Source organism: Tachyglossus aculeatus, chromosome Y4 (genome assembly GCF_015852505.1).
Source record: "Tachyglossus aculeatus isolate mTacAcu1 chromosome Y4, mTacAcu1.pri, whole genome shotgun sequence".
NCBI classification, from domain to species: domain Eukaryota; kingdom Metazoa; phylum Chordata; class Mammalia; order Monotremata; family Tachyglossidae; genus Tachyglossus; species Tachyglossus aculeatus.
Genome location: NC_052096.1, coordinates 5,939,543 through 5,959,494, shown reverse-complemented (window position 1 = coordinate 5,959,494; position 19,952 = coordinate 5,939,543). Strand labels below are relative to the sequence as shown.

The window sequence follows — 19,952 nt, the reverse complement described above, 5'->3', positions numbered from 1 at the left end:
GATATATACATATATACAGATACATATACATACATATGTATATATATAATGACAATGATAATGATGGCATTTATTAAGCACTTACTATGTGCAAAGCACTGTTCTAAATAGAATAGCTATATTCTAAATAAATAGAATAGATATGTACAAGCAAAATAAATAAATAAATAGAGTAATAAATATGTACAAACATATATACATATATACAGGGATATATACATATATACAGATACATACATATGTATATATATAATGATAATGATAATGATGGCATTTATTAAGCGCTTACTATGTGCAAAGCACTGTTCTAAATAGAATAGAAATATTCTAAATAAATAGAATAGATATGTACAAGTAAAATAAATAAATAAATAGATAGAGTAATAAATATGTACAAACATATATACATATATACAGGGATATATACATATATACAGATACATATACATACATATGTATATATATAATGATAATGATGGCATTTATTAAGCGCTTACTATGTGCAAAGCACTGTTCTAAATAGAATAGCTATATTCTAAATAAATAGAATAGATATGTACAAGTAAAATAAATAAATAAATAAATAGAGTAATAAATATGTACAAACATATATACAGGTACATAGGGGATGGCGACTGCGAGCCCCATGTGGGCCAGGGACTGTGCATGGGATTAAAGAAATAGTGAGCGCTCAACAAATACGATCAATCGACTGATTGATTGATTTGTTTGTACCTATTTATTACTCTATTTATTTATTTATTTATTTATTTTACTTGTACCTATCTATCCTATTTATTTTATTTTGTGAGTATGTTTGGTTTTGTTCTCCGTCTCCCCCTTTTAGACTGTGAGCCCATTGTTGGGTAGGGACCGTCTCTTTATGTTGCCAACTTGGACTTCCCAAGCGCTTAGTCCAGTGCTCTGCACACAGGAAGCGCTCAATAAATACGATTGATGATGATTAGAGCAAGCGCTCCATCAATCAATCAATCAATCAATCAATCGTATTTATTGAGCACTTACTATGTGCAGAGCGCTGTACTAAGCGCTTGGGAAGTACAAATTGGCAGCACACAGAGACAGTCCCTACCCAACAGTGGGCTCACAGTCTAAAAGGGGAGACAGAGAACAGAACCAAACATACCAACAAAATAAAATAAATAGGATAGAAATGTACAAGTAAAATAAATAAATAATAGAGTAATAAATATGTACAACCATATATACATCTATACAGGTGCTGTGGGGAAGGGAAGGAGGTAAGATGGGGGGATGGAGAGGGGGACGAGGATCCATAAAGAGGATCGACTGACGGAGTGACGGCAGGCGTCCGGCTCGGCCCCCCGGCCTGGTGGGTGAGTGGGTGGTCCTCAATCGATCAATTAATCAATCAATCGTGTTTATTGAGCGCTTACTGTGTGCAGAGCACTGTACTAAGCGCTCCCCGGCCCCCCCATGCCCGCCTTACCGTGGGCACAGCCAGGGCCGGTCCAGCCGGGGTGACAGGAGCACGTGCCGTCCACGGGGTGACAAGATGAGCGGTTGGAGCACTTGCAGAGGACGGAGCAGCGCTTGCCGTAGCGGCCGGCGGGGCAACCTGGGCACGGACGAGAGGGCATCTCTTAAGTACCACCCCCTGCCCACCCGGATGGAGCACGGGGGGACCACGGGAGGAGAATAATAACAATAATAATAATAATAATAATAATAATTGTGGCATTTGTTAAGCGCTTACTACGTGCCAACCACTGTTCTGAGCGCTGGGGAGGCTACAAGGTGATCAGGTTGTCCCCCGTGGGGCTCCCAGTCTTCACCCCCATTTTCCAGATGAGGTACCTGAGGCCCAGAGAAGTGAAGTGACTTGCCCAGAGTCACCCAGCTGACAAGGGGCGGGGCGGGATTTGAACCCATGACCTCCGACTCCAAAGCCCGGGCTCTTTTCCACTGAGCCACACGGCTTCTCACTGGGCCCCCGTGGCTCAGTGGAAAGAGCCCAGGCTTGGGCCTTTTAGACTGTGAGCCCACTGTTGGGTCGGGACCGTCTCTAGATGTTGCCAACTTGGACTTCCCAAGCGCTTAGTACAGTGCTCTGCACGCAGTAGGCGCTCAATAAATACGATTGATTGATTGGGAGCCAGAGGTCGCGGGTTCAAATCGCGGCGCCGCTGCTTGTCAGCTGGGTGACGCTGGGCAAAGTCCCTTCTCTGGGCCTCGGTGACCTCATTCATCTGTCAAACGGGGATTAAAACTGTGGGACAACCTGATCAATCAATCAATCAATCGTATTTATTGAGTGCTTACTGTGTGCAGGGCACTGTACTAAGCGCTTGGGAAGTACAAATTACCTTGTATCCCCCCCCCCAGCGCTTAGCACATAATAATAATGATGATGATGATGGCATTTGTTAAGCGCTTACTATGTGCCAAGCACTGTTCTAAGCGCTGGGGAGGATACGAGGTGATCAGGCGGTCCCCCGGAGGGCTCCCAGTCTTCATCCCCGTTTTAGAGATGAGGTCACTGAGGCCCAGAGAAGTGAGGTGACTTGCCCAAAGCCGCACAGTTGACAAGTGGCAGAGCCGGAATTTGAACCCATGACCTCTGACTCCAAAGCCCGGGCTCTTTCCACTGAGCCACGCGGCTTCTCGCTGCTTACATAGTAAGCGCTTAACAAATGCCATCATTATTATTACTATTCCAGTGCCAGCGCTTAGAACAGTGCTTGGCACATAGTAAGCGCTTTACAAATGCCATCATTATTATCACTATTCCAGTGCCAGCGCTTAGAACAGTGCTTGGCACATAGTAAGCGCTTAACAAATTCCATCATTATTATCACTATTCCAGTGCCAGCGCTTAGAACAGTGCTTGGCACATAGTAAGTGCTTAATAAATGCCATCATTATTATTACCATTACAGTGCCAGCGCTTAGAACAGTGCTTGGCACATAGTAAGCGCTTAACAAATGCCATTATTATTATTACTACTACAGTCCCAGCGCTTAGAACAGTGCTTGGCAAATAGTAAGCGCTTAACAAATACCATCATTATTATTACTATTCCAGTGCCAGTGCTTAGAACAGTGCTTGGCACATAGTAAGCGCTTAACAAATGCCATGATTATTATTACTATTACAGTGCCAGCGCTTAGAACAGTGCTTGGCACATGGTAAGTGCTTAACAAATGCCATCATTATTATTACTATTACAGTGCCAGCGCTTAGAACAGTGCTTGGCACATAGTAAGCGCTTAACAAATGCCATCATTATTATTACTATTACAGTGTTAGCGCTTAGAACAGTGCTTGGCACATAGCCTGTCCCACGGCGGGGCTCACAGTCTTCATCCCCATTTGACAGGTAGTACTTATTAAGCGCTTACTATGCGCCAAGCACTGTTCTAAGCGCCGAGGGGGGTTACAAGGTGATCAGGCTGTCCCAGAGGGGGCTCGCAGTCTTCATCCCCATTTGACAGGTCGTACTTATTAAGCGCTTACTATGTGCCAAGCACTGTTCTAAGCGCCGAGGGGGGTTACAAGGTGATCAGGTTGTCCCACGGGGGTCTCACCGTCTTCATCCCCATTTGACAGGGAGTACTTATTAAGCGCTTACTATGTGCCAAGCACTGTTCTAAGCGCCGAGGGGGGTTACAAGGTGAGCAGGCTGGCCCACGGGGGGGCTTGCATTCTTCATCCCCATTTGACAGGTAGTACTTATTATCATCAATCGTATTTATTGAGCGCTTACTATGTGCAGAGCACTGTACTAAGCGCTTGGGAAATACAAATTGGCAACATATAGAGACAGTCCCTGCCCAACAGTGGGCTCACAGTCTAAAAGGGGGAGACAGAGAACAAAACCAAACATACTAACAAAATAAAATAGAATAGATATGTACAAGTAAAATAAATAAATAGAGTAATAAATAAATAGAGTAATACTAAATAAATAGAGTAATACTTATTAAGCGCTTACTATGTGCCAAGCACTGTTCTAAGCGCCGAGGGGGGTTACAAGGTGATCAGGCTGGCCCACGGGGGGCTCACAGTCTTCATCCCCATTTGACAGGTAGTACTTATTCATCAATCGTATTTATTGAGCGCTTACTATGTGCAGAGCACTGTACTAAGCGCCGAGGGGGGTTACAAGGTGATCAGGCTGTCCCACGGGGGGCTCGCAGTCTTCATCCCCATTTGACAGGTCGTACTTATTAAGCGCTTACTATGTGCCAAGCACTGTTCTAAGCGCCGAGGGGGGTTACAAGGTGATCAGGCTGGCCCACGGGGGGGGCTCGCAGTCTTCATCCCCATTTGACAGGTGGTACTTATTATCATCAATCGTATTTATTGAGCGCTTCCTATGTGCAGAGCACTGTACTAAGCGCTTGGGAAATACAAATTGGCAACATATAGAGACAGTCCCTACCCAACAGTGGGCTCACAGTCTAAAAGGGGGAGACAGAGAACAAAACCAAACATACTAACAAAATAAAATAGAATAGATATGTACAAGTAAAATAAATAAATAAATAGAGTAATAAATAAATAGAGTAATAAATAGAGTAATATTAAATAAATAGAGTAATACTTATTAAGTGCTTACTATGTGCCAAGCACTGTTCTAAGCGCCGAGGGGGGTTACAAGGTGATCAGGCTGGCCCACGGGGGGCTCGCAGTCTTCATCCCCATTTGACAGGTCGTACTTATTAAGCGCTTACTATGTGCCAAGCACTGTTCTAAGCGCCGAGGGGGGTTACAAGGTGATCAGGCTGGCCCACGGGGGGCTCGCAGTCTTCATCCCCATTTGACAGGTACTATTTATTAAGCGCTTACTGTGTGCAGGGCCCGGCCGGGCACCCCGGCGTGGAGGTGGGGATGGGGGGCGAGAGGGGGGTCACTTACTGCGCTGGCAGGAGGGACCCCGGAATCCGGGGGCGCAGACGCAGCTCCCGTCTTCTGCCTTGCAGGTGCCCCCGTTCTTGCAGACGCAAGTGGCGTTGCAACCGGGACCCCACAGGCCCGGTGGGCAGCGTTGCCCGCAGCGGGGTCCTGCCGGGCGGGAGGAACGGGGGGCATTCAGTCATTCATTCATTCATTCAATCGTATTTATTGAGCACTTACTGTGTGCAGAGCACTGGACTAAGCGCCTGGGAAGTGCAAGTTGGCCACATTCATTCATTCCATCATATTTATTGAGCACTTACTGTGTGCAGAGCACTGAACTGAGCGCTTGGGAAGTACCAGTTGGCCACATTCATTCATTCATTCATTCCATGGTATTGATTGAGCGCTTACTGTGTGCAGAGCACTGTACTAAGCGCTTGGGAAGTCCAAGTCGGCAACCTCTAGAGACGGTCCCTACCCGACAACGGGCTCACGGGCTGGAAGGGGGAGACGGACAATAAAACGAAACATGTGGACGGGGGTCAAGTCATCCCAATAAATAGAAATCAATCAATCAATCGTATTTATTGAGCGCTTACTGTGGGCAGAGCACTGGACTAAGCGCTTGGGAAGTACAAGTTGGCAACATATAGAGACAATAAAGCTGGCTGCACCTCATTAACAAAATAAATAGAAGTGAGAGGGGGTTCCCACCCCACCCCCCCACCCTCCCAGATCTCAATTTGGTACATATTTATGACTCTATTTTAATACTAATAATGATAATAATGCTGGCATTTCTAAAGCGCTTACTATGTGCCAAGCACTGTTCTAAGCGCTGGGGGGGGGATACAAGGTGATCAGGTTGTCCCTCGGGGGGCTTACAGTCCTCATCCCCCATTTGACTGATCGAGGGAACTGAGGCCCAGAGAAGTGACTCGCCCAAAGTCACCCAGCTGACGAGGGGCGGAGGTGGGATTAGAACCCACAACCTCTGACTCCCAAGCCCGGGCTCTTTCCACTGAGCCACGCGGCTTCTCAATTTATTAATGATGTGTAGATGCTTGTTTTTGTTTGTTCATGTCTGTCTCCCCCTTCTAGACTGTGAGCCTGTTGTAGGGACCGTCTCTAGATGTGGCCGATTTGCCCTTCCCAAGCGCTTAGTCCAGTGCTCTGCACATAGTAAGCGTTCAATAAATACGACTGAATGAATGATGATAATAGTAATAATGTAATAATAATGATGATGATGATGGTTTCCCCTGTCCACGACTGAATGAATGAGGATACTAGTGATGCTAAGAATAATGACGATGGCGATGGTTCACCTGTCCACGACTGAATGAGGGACCGTCTCTATATGTTGCCAACTTGTCCTTCCCAAGCGCTCTGCACACAGTAAGCGCTCAATAAATACGATTGAATGAATGAATGAATGATAATGATAATAGTAATAATGTAATAACGATGATGATGATGGTTTCCCCTGTCCACGACTGAATGCATGACGATACTAGTGATGCTAAGAATAATGACAATGGCGATGGTTCACCTGTCCACGACTGAATGAGGGACCGTCTCTATATGTTGCCACTTGTCCTTCCCAAGCGCTCTGCACACAGTAAGCGCTCAATAAATACGATTGAATGAATGAATGATAATGATAATAGTAATAATGTAATAACGATGATGATGATGGTTTCCCGTCCACGACTGAATGCATGGTGATACTAGTGATGCTAAGAATAATGACGATGACGATGGTTCACCTGTCCACGACTGAATGAGGGACCGTCTCTCTATATGTTGCCAACTTGTCCTTCCCAAGCGCTTAGTCCAGTGCTCTGCACACAGTAAGCGCTCAACAAATACGATTGAATGAATGAATGAATGATAATGATAATAGTAATAATGTAATAACGATGATGATGATGGTTTCCCCTGTCCACGACTGAATGAATGAGGATGCTAGTGATGCTAAGAATAATGACGATGGTTCACCTGTCCACGACTGAATGAGGGACTGTCTCTCTCTATGTTGCCAACTTGTCCTTCCCAAGCGCTTAGTCCAGTGCTCTGCACACAGTAAGCGCTCAATAAATATGACTGAATGAATGAATGATACTAGTGATGCTAAGAATAATGACAATGACGATGGTTCACCTGTCCACGACTGAATGAGGGACTGTCTCTCTCTATGTTGCCAACTTGTCCTTCCCAAGCGCTTAGTCCAGTGCTCTGCACACAGTAAGTGCTCAATAAATATGACAGAATGAATGAATGATGATAATAGTAACAATGTATTAATAATGATGATGATGACGGTTTCCCCTGTCCACGACCGAATGAATGAGGATACTAGTGATGCTACGAATAATGATGATGGCGATGGTTCACCTGTCCACGACTGAATGAATGATGATAGGGACCGTCTCTCTATATGTTGCCAACTTGTCCTTCCCAAACGCTTAGTCCAGTGCTCTGCACACAGTAAGCGCTCAATAAATACGACTGAATGAATGAATGATGATACTAGCAATAAGGTGATGATGATGATGATGACGGTATCCCCTGTCCACGACCGAATGAATGAATGATGATACTAGTAATAATATCATGATAATGATGATGAATGAATGATGATACTAGCAATAATGTCATGATAATGATGATGATGATGACGGCATTCCCTGTCCACGACCGAATGAATGATGATACTAGTAATAATGTCATGATAATGATGATGATGATGATGGCATCCCCTGTCCATGACCGAATGAATGAATGATGATACTAGCAATAATGTAATGATGATGATGATGATGACGGCATCCCCTGTCCACGACCGCATGAATGAATGATGCTACTAGCAATGATGATGATGATGATGAGGATGGCATCCCCTGTCCATGACCGAATGAATGAATGATGATACTAGTAATAATGTCATGATAATGATGATGATGATGATGACGGCATCCCCTGTCCACGACCGCATGAATGAATGATGCTACTAGCAATGATGATGATGATGATGAGGATGGCATCCCCTGTCCATGACCGAATGAATGAATGATGATACTAGTAATAATGTCATGACAATGATGATGATGATGATGACGGCATCCCCTGTCCATGACCGAATGAATGAATGATGATACTAGCAATGATGATGATGATGATGATGACGGCATCCCCTGTCCACGACCGAATGAATGAATGATGATACTAGTAATAATGTCATGATAATGATGATGATGATGACGGCATCCCCTGTCCACGACCGGATGAATGAATGATGATACTAGCAATAATGTCATGATGATGATGATGGTGATGATGATGGCATCCCCTGTCCACGACCGAATGAATGACTGATGATACTAGCAATGATGATGATGATGATGATGACGGCATCCCCTGTCCACGACCGAATGAATGAATGATGATACTAGTAATAATGTCATGATGATGATGATGATGATGACGGCATCCCCTGTCCACGACCGAATGAATGAATGATGATACTACTGATAATGATGATGATGATGACGGCATCCCCCGTCCACGACCGAATGAATGAATGATGATACTAGCAATGATGTCATGATAATGATGATGATGATGATGACGGCATCCCCTGTCCACGACTGAATGAATGAATGATGATACTAGCAATGATGATGACGATGATGACGGCATCCCCTGTCCACGACTGAATGAATGAATGACGATACTAGCAATGATGATGATGATGATGATGACGGCATCCCCTGTCCACGACTGAATGATGATACTAGCAATACTGTCATGATAATGATGATGATGACGATGACGGCATCCCCCGTCCACGACCGAATGAATGAATGATGATACTAGCAATAATGTCATGATAATGATGATGATGATGATGATGGCATCCCCTGTCCACGACTGAATGAATGAGGATCCCAGTGATGCTAAGGGTAATCCTAGTGATGATGAGGATGGCTGACCTGTCCATCCGGGGAGGCACTGGCACTGCCCATCCACGGGGTGGCAGCCGGCTGCGTGGTCGCAGTCGCAGCGTTTGGCACAGCCCGCCCCGAAGTGGCCTTCCTGTTTGGGGGGGATGGGGGGGGGCGGTGAGGGGGGTGCCGTGCCCCCCCCCGGGTGTGCCCCCCCCCCTCCCCCCGTACTGACCGTGCAGGGCAGGTGGCATCGGGGTCCCCTCCATCCGGGGGTGCAGTCGCAGGCTCCGGTGTCGGGGTGGCAGGGGGCGCGGTGGGCGCAGCGGCAGCTGGCATTGCAGGCCAAGCCCCAGGTGCCCGCGGGGCAGGGCACCGAGCAGTCCCCCGCCTGCCAGCCTAAAGGGGGCGCCACGGGATGCCCAACGCCGGAATCTCGGGGCTCCGCCAATCACCGCCCGCCTCCCGGGCCTCCGCCAATCAACGCCCTCGGACCCGCCCTCCCCGGGGCCCCGCCCCCCCGGGCTCCGCCAATCATCACCGCCCTCGGCCCCGCCCCCACCAGCTCCAGCCCCGCCCATCGCTGCCCGAAGCCCCGCCCCCCAGGGCTCCGCCAATCACCGCCCTCGGACCCGCCCCTCATCACCTCCAGCCCCGCCCATCGCTGCCCGAAGCCCCGCCTCCCGGGGCTCCGCCAATCACCGCCCTCGGACCCGCCCCTCACCACCTCCAGCCCCGCCCATCGCTGCCCGAAGCCCCGCCCCCAGGGCTCCGCCAATCACCTCCCTCCCCGGGGCCCCGCCCCTCACCACCTCCAGCCCCGCCCGTCCCCGCCCCCCCGGGGCTCCGCCAATCCCCACCCTCGGCCCCGCCCCCTCAGTCTCCGGCCCCGCCCCTAACAGCCCCCTGATGATGATGATGGTGGTTCCCCTGTCCACGACTGAATGAATGTTGATAATAATAATGACAATAATAATGTAATAATAATGATGATGATGGTTCACCTGTCCACGACTGAATGATAATAATGTAATAATAATGATGATGGTTCACCTGTCCACGACTGAATAAATGATGATGACGATAATAACAATAATAATAATAATGACGATGACGATGGTTCACCCGTCCATACTGGGAGGCCTGCCCTAACGGCCCCTCGAGGCCCCTCCCGTCACCGCCCCATGTGACCCCCCCCCCCGGGCCCGGCCCCGCCCCTCACCACCTCAGGCCCCACCAATCACCGTCCACCAAGGCCCCGCCAATCACCGCCCCCCGGGCTCCGCCAATCACCGCCCTCAGCCCCGCCTTCCCCGGGGCCCCGCCCCTCACCGCCACACCTCCCCCCCGCCCCCGGGCTCCACCAATCACCGCCCGCCTCCGGGGGCTCCGCCAATCACCGCCCGCCTCCGGGGGCTCCGCCAATCACCGCCCACCATGGCCCCGCCCCTCACGGGGCCCCGGCCTCACCCTCCTTGCAGACGCAGGCGCCGTCGATGGGGCTGCAGGCGGAGGCGTGCAGGCAGGAGCAGCGCTCCGAGCAGTTGGGCCCGAACGTGTCGGCGGGGCACAGGCTGGCGCAGTGCGCCCCCTGCCGGAGGAGGACACCAGTCCGGGCCCCGCCCACCGGACCCGAGGAGAGCCGAAGGACGGACGCTCAGGGGGAGACGGGCGCCCCCTGGCGGGTGCTGGCGGGGCTCCCGGCCCCGCCCACCGGAATCTTGGCCCCGCCCCTCACCGCCTCAGGCCCCGCCCATCGTCGCCCTCCGTCACCCCGCCGATCACCACCCCTTTAGCCACGCCCACCAGCCCCTTAGCCACGCCCTCCATTCACGTTGCCCCGCCCACCACCCCCTTTGACCCCCGCCCCCTTAGTCCCTACCACCATCCCTTTAGCCCTGCTCACCGGACCCAGCCCCGCCCACAAAGCCCAGGCCCCGCCCATCATCCATTTAGTCCCCGCCCACCGGGCTCTTAGCCACGCCCACAAGTCCAGGCCACGCCCTCAGTTGGCCACGCCCACCATCCATTTAGCCCCACCCATATGTCCAGCCCCCTGCCCCTTAGCCCCGCCCATAAGTCCAGTCCCCGCCCACCAACCTCCTAGTCCCACCCACCTGTATCTTAGCAACGCCCCCGAGCCCTAGCCCCGCCCACCAGCTCTTTAGCCCCACCCTCCACAATCAGCCCCACCCACCGGTATCTTAGCAGCACCTCCGGGTCCCTGGCCCCGCCCACCCGTCCAGGCCCCGCCCACCAACATCTCAGTCCCTCCCACCAGTATCTTAGCAACGGCTCCGGGCCCTGGCCCCGCCCACCAACCGCGTGCCCCGCCCACCGGCATCATAGCAACGTCCCGGGGTCGTGGCCCCGCCCACCCGTCCAGATCCCGCCCACCAAACGCGTAGCCCCGCCCACCTCCCCTAGCCCCGCCCACAAGTCCAGGCCCTGCCCACTGTTGGGTAGGGACCGTCTCTATATGTTGCCAACTTGTACTTCCCAAGCGCTTAGTACAGTGCTCTGCACACAGTAAGCGCTCAAAAAATACGCTTGATTGATTGATTGATTGGTATCTTAGCAGTGCCTCCGAGCCCTAGCCCCCACCCCCAGTCTTTAGCCCCGCTCTCTATAAATCTTAGCCCCACCCACCGGCATAGTAGCAGCGCCTCCGGGTCCCAGGCCCCGCCCACCAACAGCTTAGCCCCGCCCACCCGTGTCTTAGCAACGCCCCCGTCCCTGGCCCCGCCCACCTGCTCTTTAGCGCCACCCCCTGGTCCCTTAGCCCCGCCCCCTGTCGGGCTGGGCGGTTGTCGCCCCCTGGTGGGCGTTGGCGGTGTCCGCACTTGCCCATCCCTGCCCATCCATCCCTGCCCATCCATCCCTGCCCATCCATCCCTGCCCATTCCCGCAGGGATGGGTGTCCTTCCATCCTCCTGCGGCCCGTGGTCCCGGCTGCTGACCGTATATCCCGGGGCGCAGAGGCAGTGCCCGGTGTCGGGGCTGCAGACGCCCCCGTGCAGGCAGAGGCAGGGCTCCCTGCAGCCGGGCCCGTGCTGGCCCTGCGGGCAGCTCTCGTTGCAGTGCAGCCCGGCCCAGCCTGGCCGGCACGTGCATTCGCCGCTCATCGGGTGGCAGCTGCCGGGAAGAGGTCAGGGGTCAGAGGTCAGAGGGCTCAAAAGTTCAGGGAGAAGCAGCCAGGCTCGCTGTTGCCAACTTGGACTTCCCAAGTGCTCAGTCCAGAGCTCTGCATTCATTCAATCGTATTTATGGAGCGCCTACTGGGGGCAGGGCACTGGACTGAGCGCTCGGGAAGTCCAAGTTGGCAACATCTAGAGACGGTCCCTATCCAACAACAGGCTCACAGTCATTCGTTCAATCGTATTTATTGAGCGCCTATTGGGTGCAGAGCACTGGACTAAGCGCTTGGGAAGTCCAAGTTGGCAACAGATAGAGATGGTCCCTACCCAACAGCGGGCTCACAGTCTAGAAGGGGGAGACAGAGAACAAAACAGAACATATTAACAAAATAAAATCAATAGAATAAATTTGTACAAGTAAAATAGAGTAATAAATACAAATAAATACTCTGCACACAGTAAGTGCTTTTGTTCTGTGGTCCGTCTCCCCCTTCTAGACTGTGAGCCCGCTGTTGGGTAGAGGACCCTCTCTAGATGTTGCCGACTTGGACTTCTCGAGCGCTTAGTCCAGTGCTCTGCACACAGTAAGCGCTCAATAAATACGATGGAATGAATGAAGTAGAGAAGCAGCGTGGCTCAGTGGAAAGAGCCCGGGCTTTGGAGTCAGAGGTCATCGGTTCAAATCCCAGCTCCACCAATTGTCCGCTGGGTGACTTTGGGCAAGTCACTTCACTTCGCTGGGCCTCAGTTACCTCATCTGCAAAATGGGGATGAAGACTGGGAGCCCCACCAAGGGACAACCTGATCGCCTTGTAACCTCCCCTGCGCTTAGAACAGTGCTTTGCACATAGTAAGCGCTTAATAAATGCCATTATTATTATTATTATAAGTAGAGAAGCAGTGTGGCTGTAGAGAAGCAGCGTGGCTCAGTGGAAAGACCTTGGGCTTAGAAGCCAGAGGTCGTGGGTTCTAATCCCGGCTCTGCCACTTGTCTGCTGTGTGACTTTGGGCAAGTCACTTCACTTCTCTGGGCCTCAGTGACCTCATCTGGAAAATGGGGATTAAGACTGTGAGCCTCTCATGGGACAACTTAATCACCTTGTATGCCCCCCACCCAGTGCTTTGCAACACAGTAAGCACATAGTAAGTGCTTTAATAAACGCCATTATTATTATTCTCTGGGCCTCAGTTCCCTCATCCGTCAAATGGGGATGAAGACTGTGAGCACCACATGGGACAACCTGATCACCTTGTATCCCCCCCAGGGCTTAGAACAGTGCTTGGCACATAGTAAGAGCTTTAATAAATGGCGTTATTATTATTATTATTCTCTGGGCCTCAGTTCCCTCATCCGTCAAATGGGGATGAAGATTGTGAGCGCCACATGGGACAACCTGATGACCTTGTATCCCCCCAGGGCTTAGAACAGTGCTTGGCACATAGTAAGTGCTTAATAAATGCCATTATTATTAGTAGTATTATTCTCTGGGCCTCGGTTCCCTCATCCGTCAAATGGGGATGAAGATTGTGAGCACCACATGGGACAACCTGATCACCTTGTATCCCCCCCAGGCCTTAGAACAGTGCTTGGCACATAGTAAGCGCTTAATAAATGCTATTATTATTATTATTATTATTCTCTAGGCCTCAGTTCCCTCCGCCGTCAAATGGGGATGAAGATTGTGAGCACCACGTGGGACAACCTGACGACCTTGTATCCCCCCCAGCGCTTAGAACGGTGCTTGGCACATAGTAAGCGCTTTACCAAATACCACTATGATGATGATGATGATGATGATGATGATGATGATTACCTGAGGCTGTGTTCGGGGTGGCAGGCGCAGAGCTGCTGGCACCCGAGCCCGTAGCGGCCGTCGGGGCAGAGGGGCTGGTCGCAGCGCTCTCCGGAGTAGCCGTGCTCACACAGACAGGAGCCGTCCGGGGCGAAGCAGCGGGCCCCCGCCGCGCAATCACACAACCCCAGGCAGTCCTGACCGTAGCGGCCCACGGGGCACTCCTGCTGGCACCTGATGAGGATAAGATTCGTAATAATATCAGACAAGCAGCGTGGCGCAGTGGAGAGAGCCCGGATTTGGGGTCCCACCCTCCCAGAGGGGTCCCCTCTCACCGTTCCCCGGTGTAGCCTTGGGCACAGAGGCAGTGGCCGGTGACAGGGTCGCAGCGGGCACCATTGTGGCACAGGCAGGCCTCCCGGCATCCGCGTCCAAACCGTCCCTCGGGACAGGGCTGGGAGCAGATGGCGCCCTGATGGAGGGCGACACGGGAGACGGGGGTGTTAGGAAGGGGCGCAGGGGTGGGCACGGGGGGCGGGAGATGGGGACATGGGGTCCCATCCCACCGTCCCGGCGTCGCCCGGTGCCCCCAGGAGTGGTGCCTACCGTCCAACCCGGCGGGCAGTCGCAGAACCCCGTGCCCGGCTGGCACACGCCTCCGTTTTGGCAGGGGCAGAGGTCGGAGCAGGAGTCGTTGGCACAGGACACCTCGCAACTGCGGGAAATGAGAGAGGGGTGAGGCACGGCCTGGTGGAAAGCGCCTCAACCTGGCAGTCGGGAGGACCTGGGTCCTAATCCCGGCTCTGCCTCTTGTTCATCATCATCAATCGTATTTCTTGAGCGCTTACTGTGTGCAGAGCACTGGACTAAGCGCTTGGGAAGTCCAAGTTGGCAACATATAGAGACGGTCCCTACACAACAGTGGGCTCACAGTCTAAAAGGGGGAGACGGAGAACAAAACCAAATATACTAACAAAATAAAATATATAGAATAGATATGTACAAGTAAAATAAATAGAGTAACAAATACGTACAAACAGATATCCATATATACAGGTGTTGTGGGGAAGGGAAGGAGGTAAGATGGGGGGATGGAGAGAGGGGCGAGGGGGAGAGGAAGGAAGGGGCTCAGTGTGGGAAGGCCTCCTGGAGGAGGTGAGCTCTCAGCAGGGCCTTGAAGGGAGGAAGAGAGCGAGCTTGGCGGATGGGCAGAGGGATTGGGGGCATTCCAGGCCCGGGGGAGGACGTGGGCCGGGGGTCGATGGCGGGACAGGCGAGAGCGAGGTACGGGGAGGAGATTAGCGGTTGCAGAGGAGCGGAGGGTGCGGGCTGGGCTGGAGAAGGACAGAAGGGAGGTGAGGTAGGAGGGGGCGAGGGGATGGACAGCCTTGAAGCCCAGGCTGAGGAGTTTCTGCCTGATGCGCAGATCGATTGGTAGCCACTGGAGATTCAATTCAGTCGTGTTTATTGAGCGCTTACTGTGTGCAGAGCGCTGGACTAAGCGCTTTGGCAACATAGAGAGATGGTCCCTACCCAACGGTGGGCTCACAGTCTAGAAGGGGGAGACAGAGAACAAAACAAATGCTTGCCCGCTGGGTGACCCCGGAGAGGTCTCTGGGCCTCAGTTTCCTCTTCTGGAAAATGGAGATTCAGTCTCCGGTGACTCCCGTGTAGCACTTACTACAGTGGTTGGCACATAGTAAGCATTTAACAGAAACCACTATTATTATTATTTAGTAATAATAATAATAATAATGATGGCATTTATTAAGCACTTACTATGCGCAAAGCACTGTTCCAAGCACTGGTGAGGTTACAAGGTGATCAGGTTGTCCCACGGTGGGGCTCACAGTCTTAATCCACATTTTACAGATGAGAGAACTGCGGCACAGAGAAGTGAAGTGACTTGCCCAAAGTCACACAGGGGGGGCTCACAGTCTTAATCCCCATTTTACAGATGAGGGAACTGAGGCACAGAGAAGTGAAGTGACTTGCCCAAAGTCCCCATATCCCTCCTCCCATTCCTTTCCAAACTCCTTGAACGAGTTGTCTACACGCGCTGCCTCGAATTCCTCAACAACACTCTCCTCAACCCCCTCCAGTCTGGCTTCCGTCCCCTTCATTCCACGGAAACTGCGCTCTCAAAGGTCACCAATGACCTCCTGCTTGCCAAATCCAACGGCTCCTACTCTGTCCTAATCCTCCTCGACCTCTCAGCTGCCTTTGACACTGTGGCCCACCCCCTTCTCCTCAACACGCTATCTGACCTCGGCTTCACAGACTCCGTCCTCTCCTGGTTCTCCTCTTATCTCTCCGGTCGTTCATTCTCAGTCTCTTTTGCAGGCTCCTCCTCCCCCTCCCACTCCCTCACTGTGGGGGTTCCCCAAAGTTCAGTGCTCGGTCCCCTTCTGTTCTCCATCTACACGCACTCCCTTGGGGACCTCATTCGCTCCCACGGCTTCAACTCTCATCTCTACGCTGATGACACCCAGATCTCCATCTCTGCCCCTGCTCTCTTCCCCTCCCTCCAGGCTCGCATCTCCTCCTGCCTTCGGGACATCTCCATCTGGATGTCCGCCCGCCACCTCAAACTCAACATGTCCAAGACGGAACTCCTTGTCTTCCCTCCCAAACCTTGCCCTCTCCCTGACATTCCCATCTCCGTTGATGGCGCTACCATCCTTCCCGTCTCACAAGCCCGCAACCTTGGTGTCATCCTCGACTCTGCTCTCTCGTTCACCCCTCACAACCAAGCCATCACCAAAACCTGCCGGTCTCAGCTCCGCGACATTGCCAAGCTCCGCCCTTTCCTCTCCATCCACACCTCTACCCTGCTCATTAAGCTCTCATCCTATCCCGTCTGGACTACTGCATCAGTCTTCTCTCTGATCTCCCATCCTCGTGTCTCTCCCCACTTCAATCCATACTTCACGCTGCTGCCCAGATTGTCTTTGTCCAGAAACGCTCTGGGCATGTCAGTCCCCTCCTCAAAAATCTCCAGTGGCTCCCAATCAATCTGCGCATCAGGCAGAAACTCCTCCCCCTGGGCTTCCAGGCTGTCCATCCATCCATCCCCTCGCCCCCTCCTCCCTCCCCTCCCTTCTCTCCTTCTCCAGCCCAGCCCGCACCCTCCGCTCCTCTGCCGCCGCTGATCTCCTGACCGTTAGGCCTCGTTCTCGCCCGTCCCGCCATCGACCCCCGGCCCACGTCCTCCCCCAGGCCTGGAATGCCCCCAATCCCTCTGCCCATCCGCCAAGCTCGCTCTCTTCCTCCCTTCAAGGCCCTACTGAGAGCTCACCTCCTCCAGGAGGCCTTCCCACACTCAGCCCCTTCCTTCCTCTCCCCCTCGTCCCCCTCTTTATCCCCCCATCTTACTTCCTTCCCTTCCCCACAGCACCTGCGTATATGTATATATGTTTGTACAGATTTGTTACTCTATTTTACCTGTACATATCTATTCTATTTATTTTATTTTGTTAGTATGTTTGGTTTTGTTCTCTGTCTCCGCCTTTTAGACTGTGAGCCCGCTGTTGGGTAGGAACTGTCTCTATATGTTGCCAACTTGGACTTCCCAAGCGCTTAGTACAGTGCTCTGCACACAGTAAGCGCTCAATAAATACGATTGATTGATTGACTCCCTCCCGCCCGCCCTTTTAGTGGAGGGGATGTGTACGCACGCGCAAACGCGCCCCGCCCGGCTCTCACGTGCGTGTGTGTGTGTGTGGGGGGGGGTGTGCGCAGGCGCAGACGCGCCAGGCCCCGCCCCTTCCCTCCCGCCCGCGCTTTTGGTGGGGGGGATGTGTACGCACGCGCAGACGCACCCCGCCCGGCCCCCTCACGTGCGTGCGAGGGCGTGTGTGCGCACGCGCAGACGCGCCCGGCCCCGCCCTTTCCCTCCCTCCTGCGCTTTTGGTGGGGGGGATGTGTACGCACGCGCAGACGCGCCCCGCCGGCTCTCACGTGCGTGCGTCTGTGGAGAGGGGGTGCGCGCAGGCGCAGACACGCCCGGCCCCGCCCTTCCCTCCCGCGCTTTTGGGGGGGGGGGATGTGTACGCACGCGCAGACGCGCCCCGCCCGGCTCACGCGTGTGTGTGTGTGTGTGTGGTGGGGGAGGAGGGTGCGCAGGCGCAGACGCGCCCGGCCCCGCCGGCGCTTTTGGCGGGGGGGGGGGGATGTGTACGCACGCGCAGACGCGCGCCGCCCGGCCCTCACGTGCGTGTGCCTGTGGAGGGGGGGTGCGCGCGCAGGCGCAGACGCGCCCGGCCCCGCCCGCGCTTTTGGTGGTGGGGGGGATATCATCATCATCATCAATCGTATTTATTGAGCGCTTACTATGTGCAGAGCACTGTACTAAGCGCTTGGGAAGTACAAATTGGCAACACATAGAGACAGTCCCTACCCAACAGTGGGCTCACAGTCTAAAAGGATATGTCCGCACGCGCAGACGCGCCCCGCCCGGCTCCCTCACGTGCGTGGGGGGGGTGCGCACGCGCAGACTCGCCAGGCCCCTCCCCTTCCCTCCCGCCCGAGCATTTGTGGGGGGGATGTGTACGCACGCGCGTGGGGGGGGGGGGGGGGGGAGGCTGTGTGCGCAGGCGCAGACGCGGCCCGCCCGGCTGCATTCCCCCGTGGCGCAGGCGCGTTCGGGGACTCACATGGGCCCGGCGTGTCCCGGTGGGCACGCGCAGGCGCCGTTGTCGGGGCGGCAGGGCGCCCCCTGCAGGCAGGGGCAGGCGAGGCGGCAGTTGTGTCCGTAGGCCCGGGGTCCGCAGGGCCGGCGGCAGCGCGCGTCCTGGAAGCCGGCGGGGCAGGCGCATGCGCCGCTCGCGGGGTCGCACGTGGCGTTGGCCCCGCAGTCGCAGCGCTTATCGCAGGACGGGCCCCACCACAGCTCCCCGCAGCCTGCACGGGAGACACACACACACACACACAGAGACACAGACACTCATTACTGGCTTGGAATTCATTCATTCCATCATATTTATTGAGCGCTTCCTGTGTGCAGAGCACTGGACGAAGCGCTTGGCAAGTTGGCAACGTATATTCATTCCTTCAGTCGTAATAATAATAATAATGATGGCATTTATTAAGCGCTTACTCTGTGCAAAGCACCGTTCTAAGCGCTGGGGAGGTTACACGGTGATCAGGTTGTCCCACGGGGGGCTCACAGTCTTCATCCCCATTTTACAGATGAGGTGACTGAGGTACAGAGAAGTGAAGTGACTTGCCCAAAGTCACCCAGCTGACAATTGGCGGAGCCGGGATTTGACCCCATGGCCTCTGACTCCAAAGCCCATGGGGGGCCCACAGTCTTCATCCCCATTTTACAGATGAGGGAACTGAGGTACAGAGAAGTGAAGTGACTTGCCCAAAGTCACACAGCTGACAGTTGGCAGAGCTGGGATTTGAACTCATGACCTTTGACTCCAAAGCGGGCTCTTTCCACTGAGCCACGCTGCTTCCCATTTATTAATTCCCATTTATTTGCTGAGCGCTGACTGTGTGCAGAGCACTGGACGAAGCGCTTGGGAAGGACAAGTTGGCAACATCAATTCATTCCTTCAGTCGTAATAATATTAATAATGATGGCATTTATTAAGTGCTTACTCTGTGCAAAGCACTGTTCTAAGCGCTGGGGAGGTAACAAGGTGATCAAGTTGTCCCATGGGGGGCCCACAGTCTTCATCCCCATTTTACAGATGAGGCAACTGAGGTACAGAGAAGTGAAGTGACTTGCCCAAAGTCATACAGCTGACAGTTGGCAGAGCCGGGATTTGAACTCATGACCTTTGACTCCAAAGCCCGGGCTCTTTCCACTGAGCCACGCTGCTTCCCATTTATTAATTCCCATTTATTTATTGAGCGCTTCCTGTGTGCAGAGCACTGGACGAAGCGCTTGGCAAGTTGGCAACATATATTCATTCATTCAGTCGTAATAATAATAACAATAATGATGGCATTTATTAAGCGCTTACTATGTGCAAAGCACTGTTCTAAGCGCTGGGGAGGTAACAAGGTGATCAAGTTGTCCCACGGGGGGCCCACAGTCTTCATCCCCATTTTACAGATGAGGTAACTGAGGCCCAGAGAAGTGAAGTGACTTGCCCAAAGTCACCCAGCTGACAATTGGCGGAGCTGGGATTTGAACCCATGGCCTCTGACTCCAAAGCCCATGGGGGGCCCACAGTCT

At 53.1% G+C, this 19,952-nt stretch overlaps 1 protein-coding gene across 1 annotated transcript in view; it reads right to left on the bottom strand.

The window, feature by feature from the left end:
* Nucleotides 1-19,952, bottom strand: part of PEAR1 (platelet endothelial aggregation receptor 1) — a 48,146-nt gene that overhangs the window by 14,281 nt on the left and 13,913 nt on the right. Inside the window, exons 6-15 of the mRNA XM_038768253.1 lie at nt 18,418-18,664; nt 14,369-14,477; nt 14,098-14,234; nt 13,784-13,996; nt 11,793-11,967; nt 10,303-10,423; nt 9,068-9,231; nt 8,881-8,983; nt 4,904-5,050; nt 1,472-1,600 (exon numbers count right to left, since the gene is read on the bottom strand). Of these exons, the coding sequence (XP_038624181.1) occupies nt 1,472-1,600; nt 4,904-5,050; nt 8,881-8,983; nt 9,068-9,231; nt 10,303-10,423; nt 11,793-11,967; nt 13,784-13,996; nt 14,098-14,234; nt 14,369-14,477; nt 18,418-18,664 (1,545 nt within the window). The remainder of the gene's footprint in view (nt 1-1,471; nt 1,601-4,903; nt 5,051-8,880; nt 8,984-9,067; nt 9,232-10,302; nt 10,424-11,792; nt 11,968-13,783; nt 13,997-14,097; nt 14,235-14,368; nt 14,478-18,417; nt 18,665-19,952) is intronic.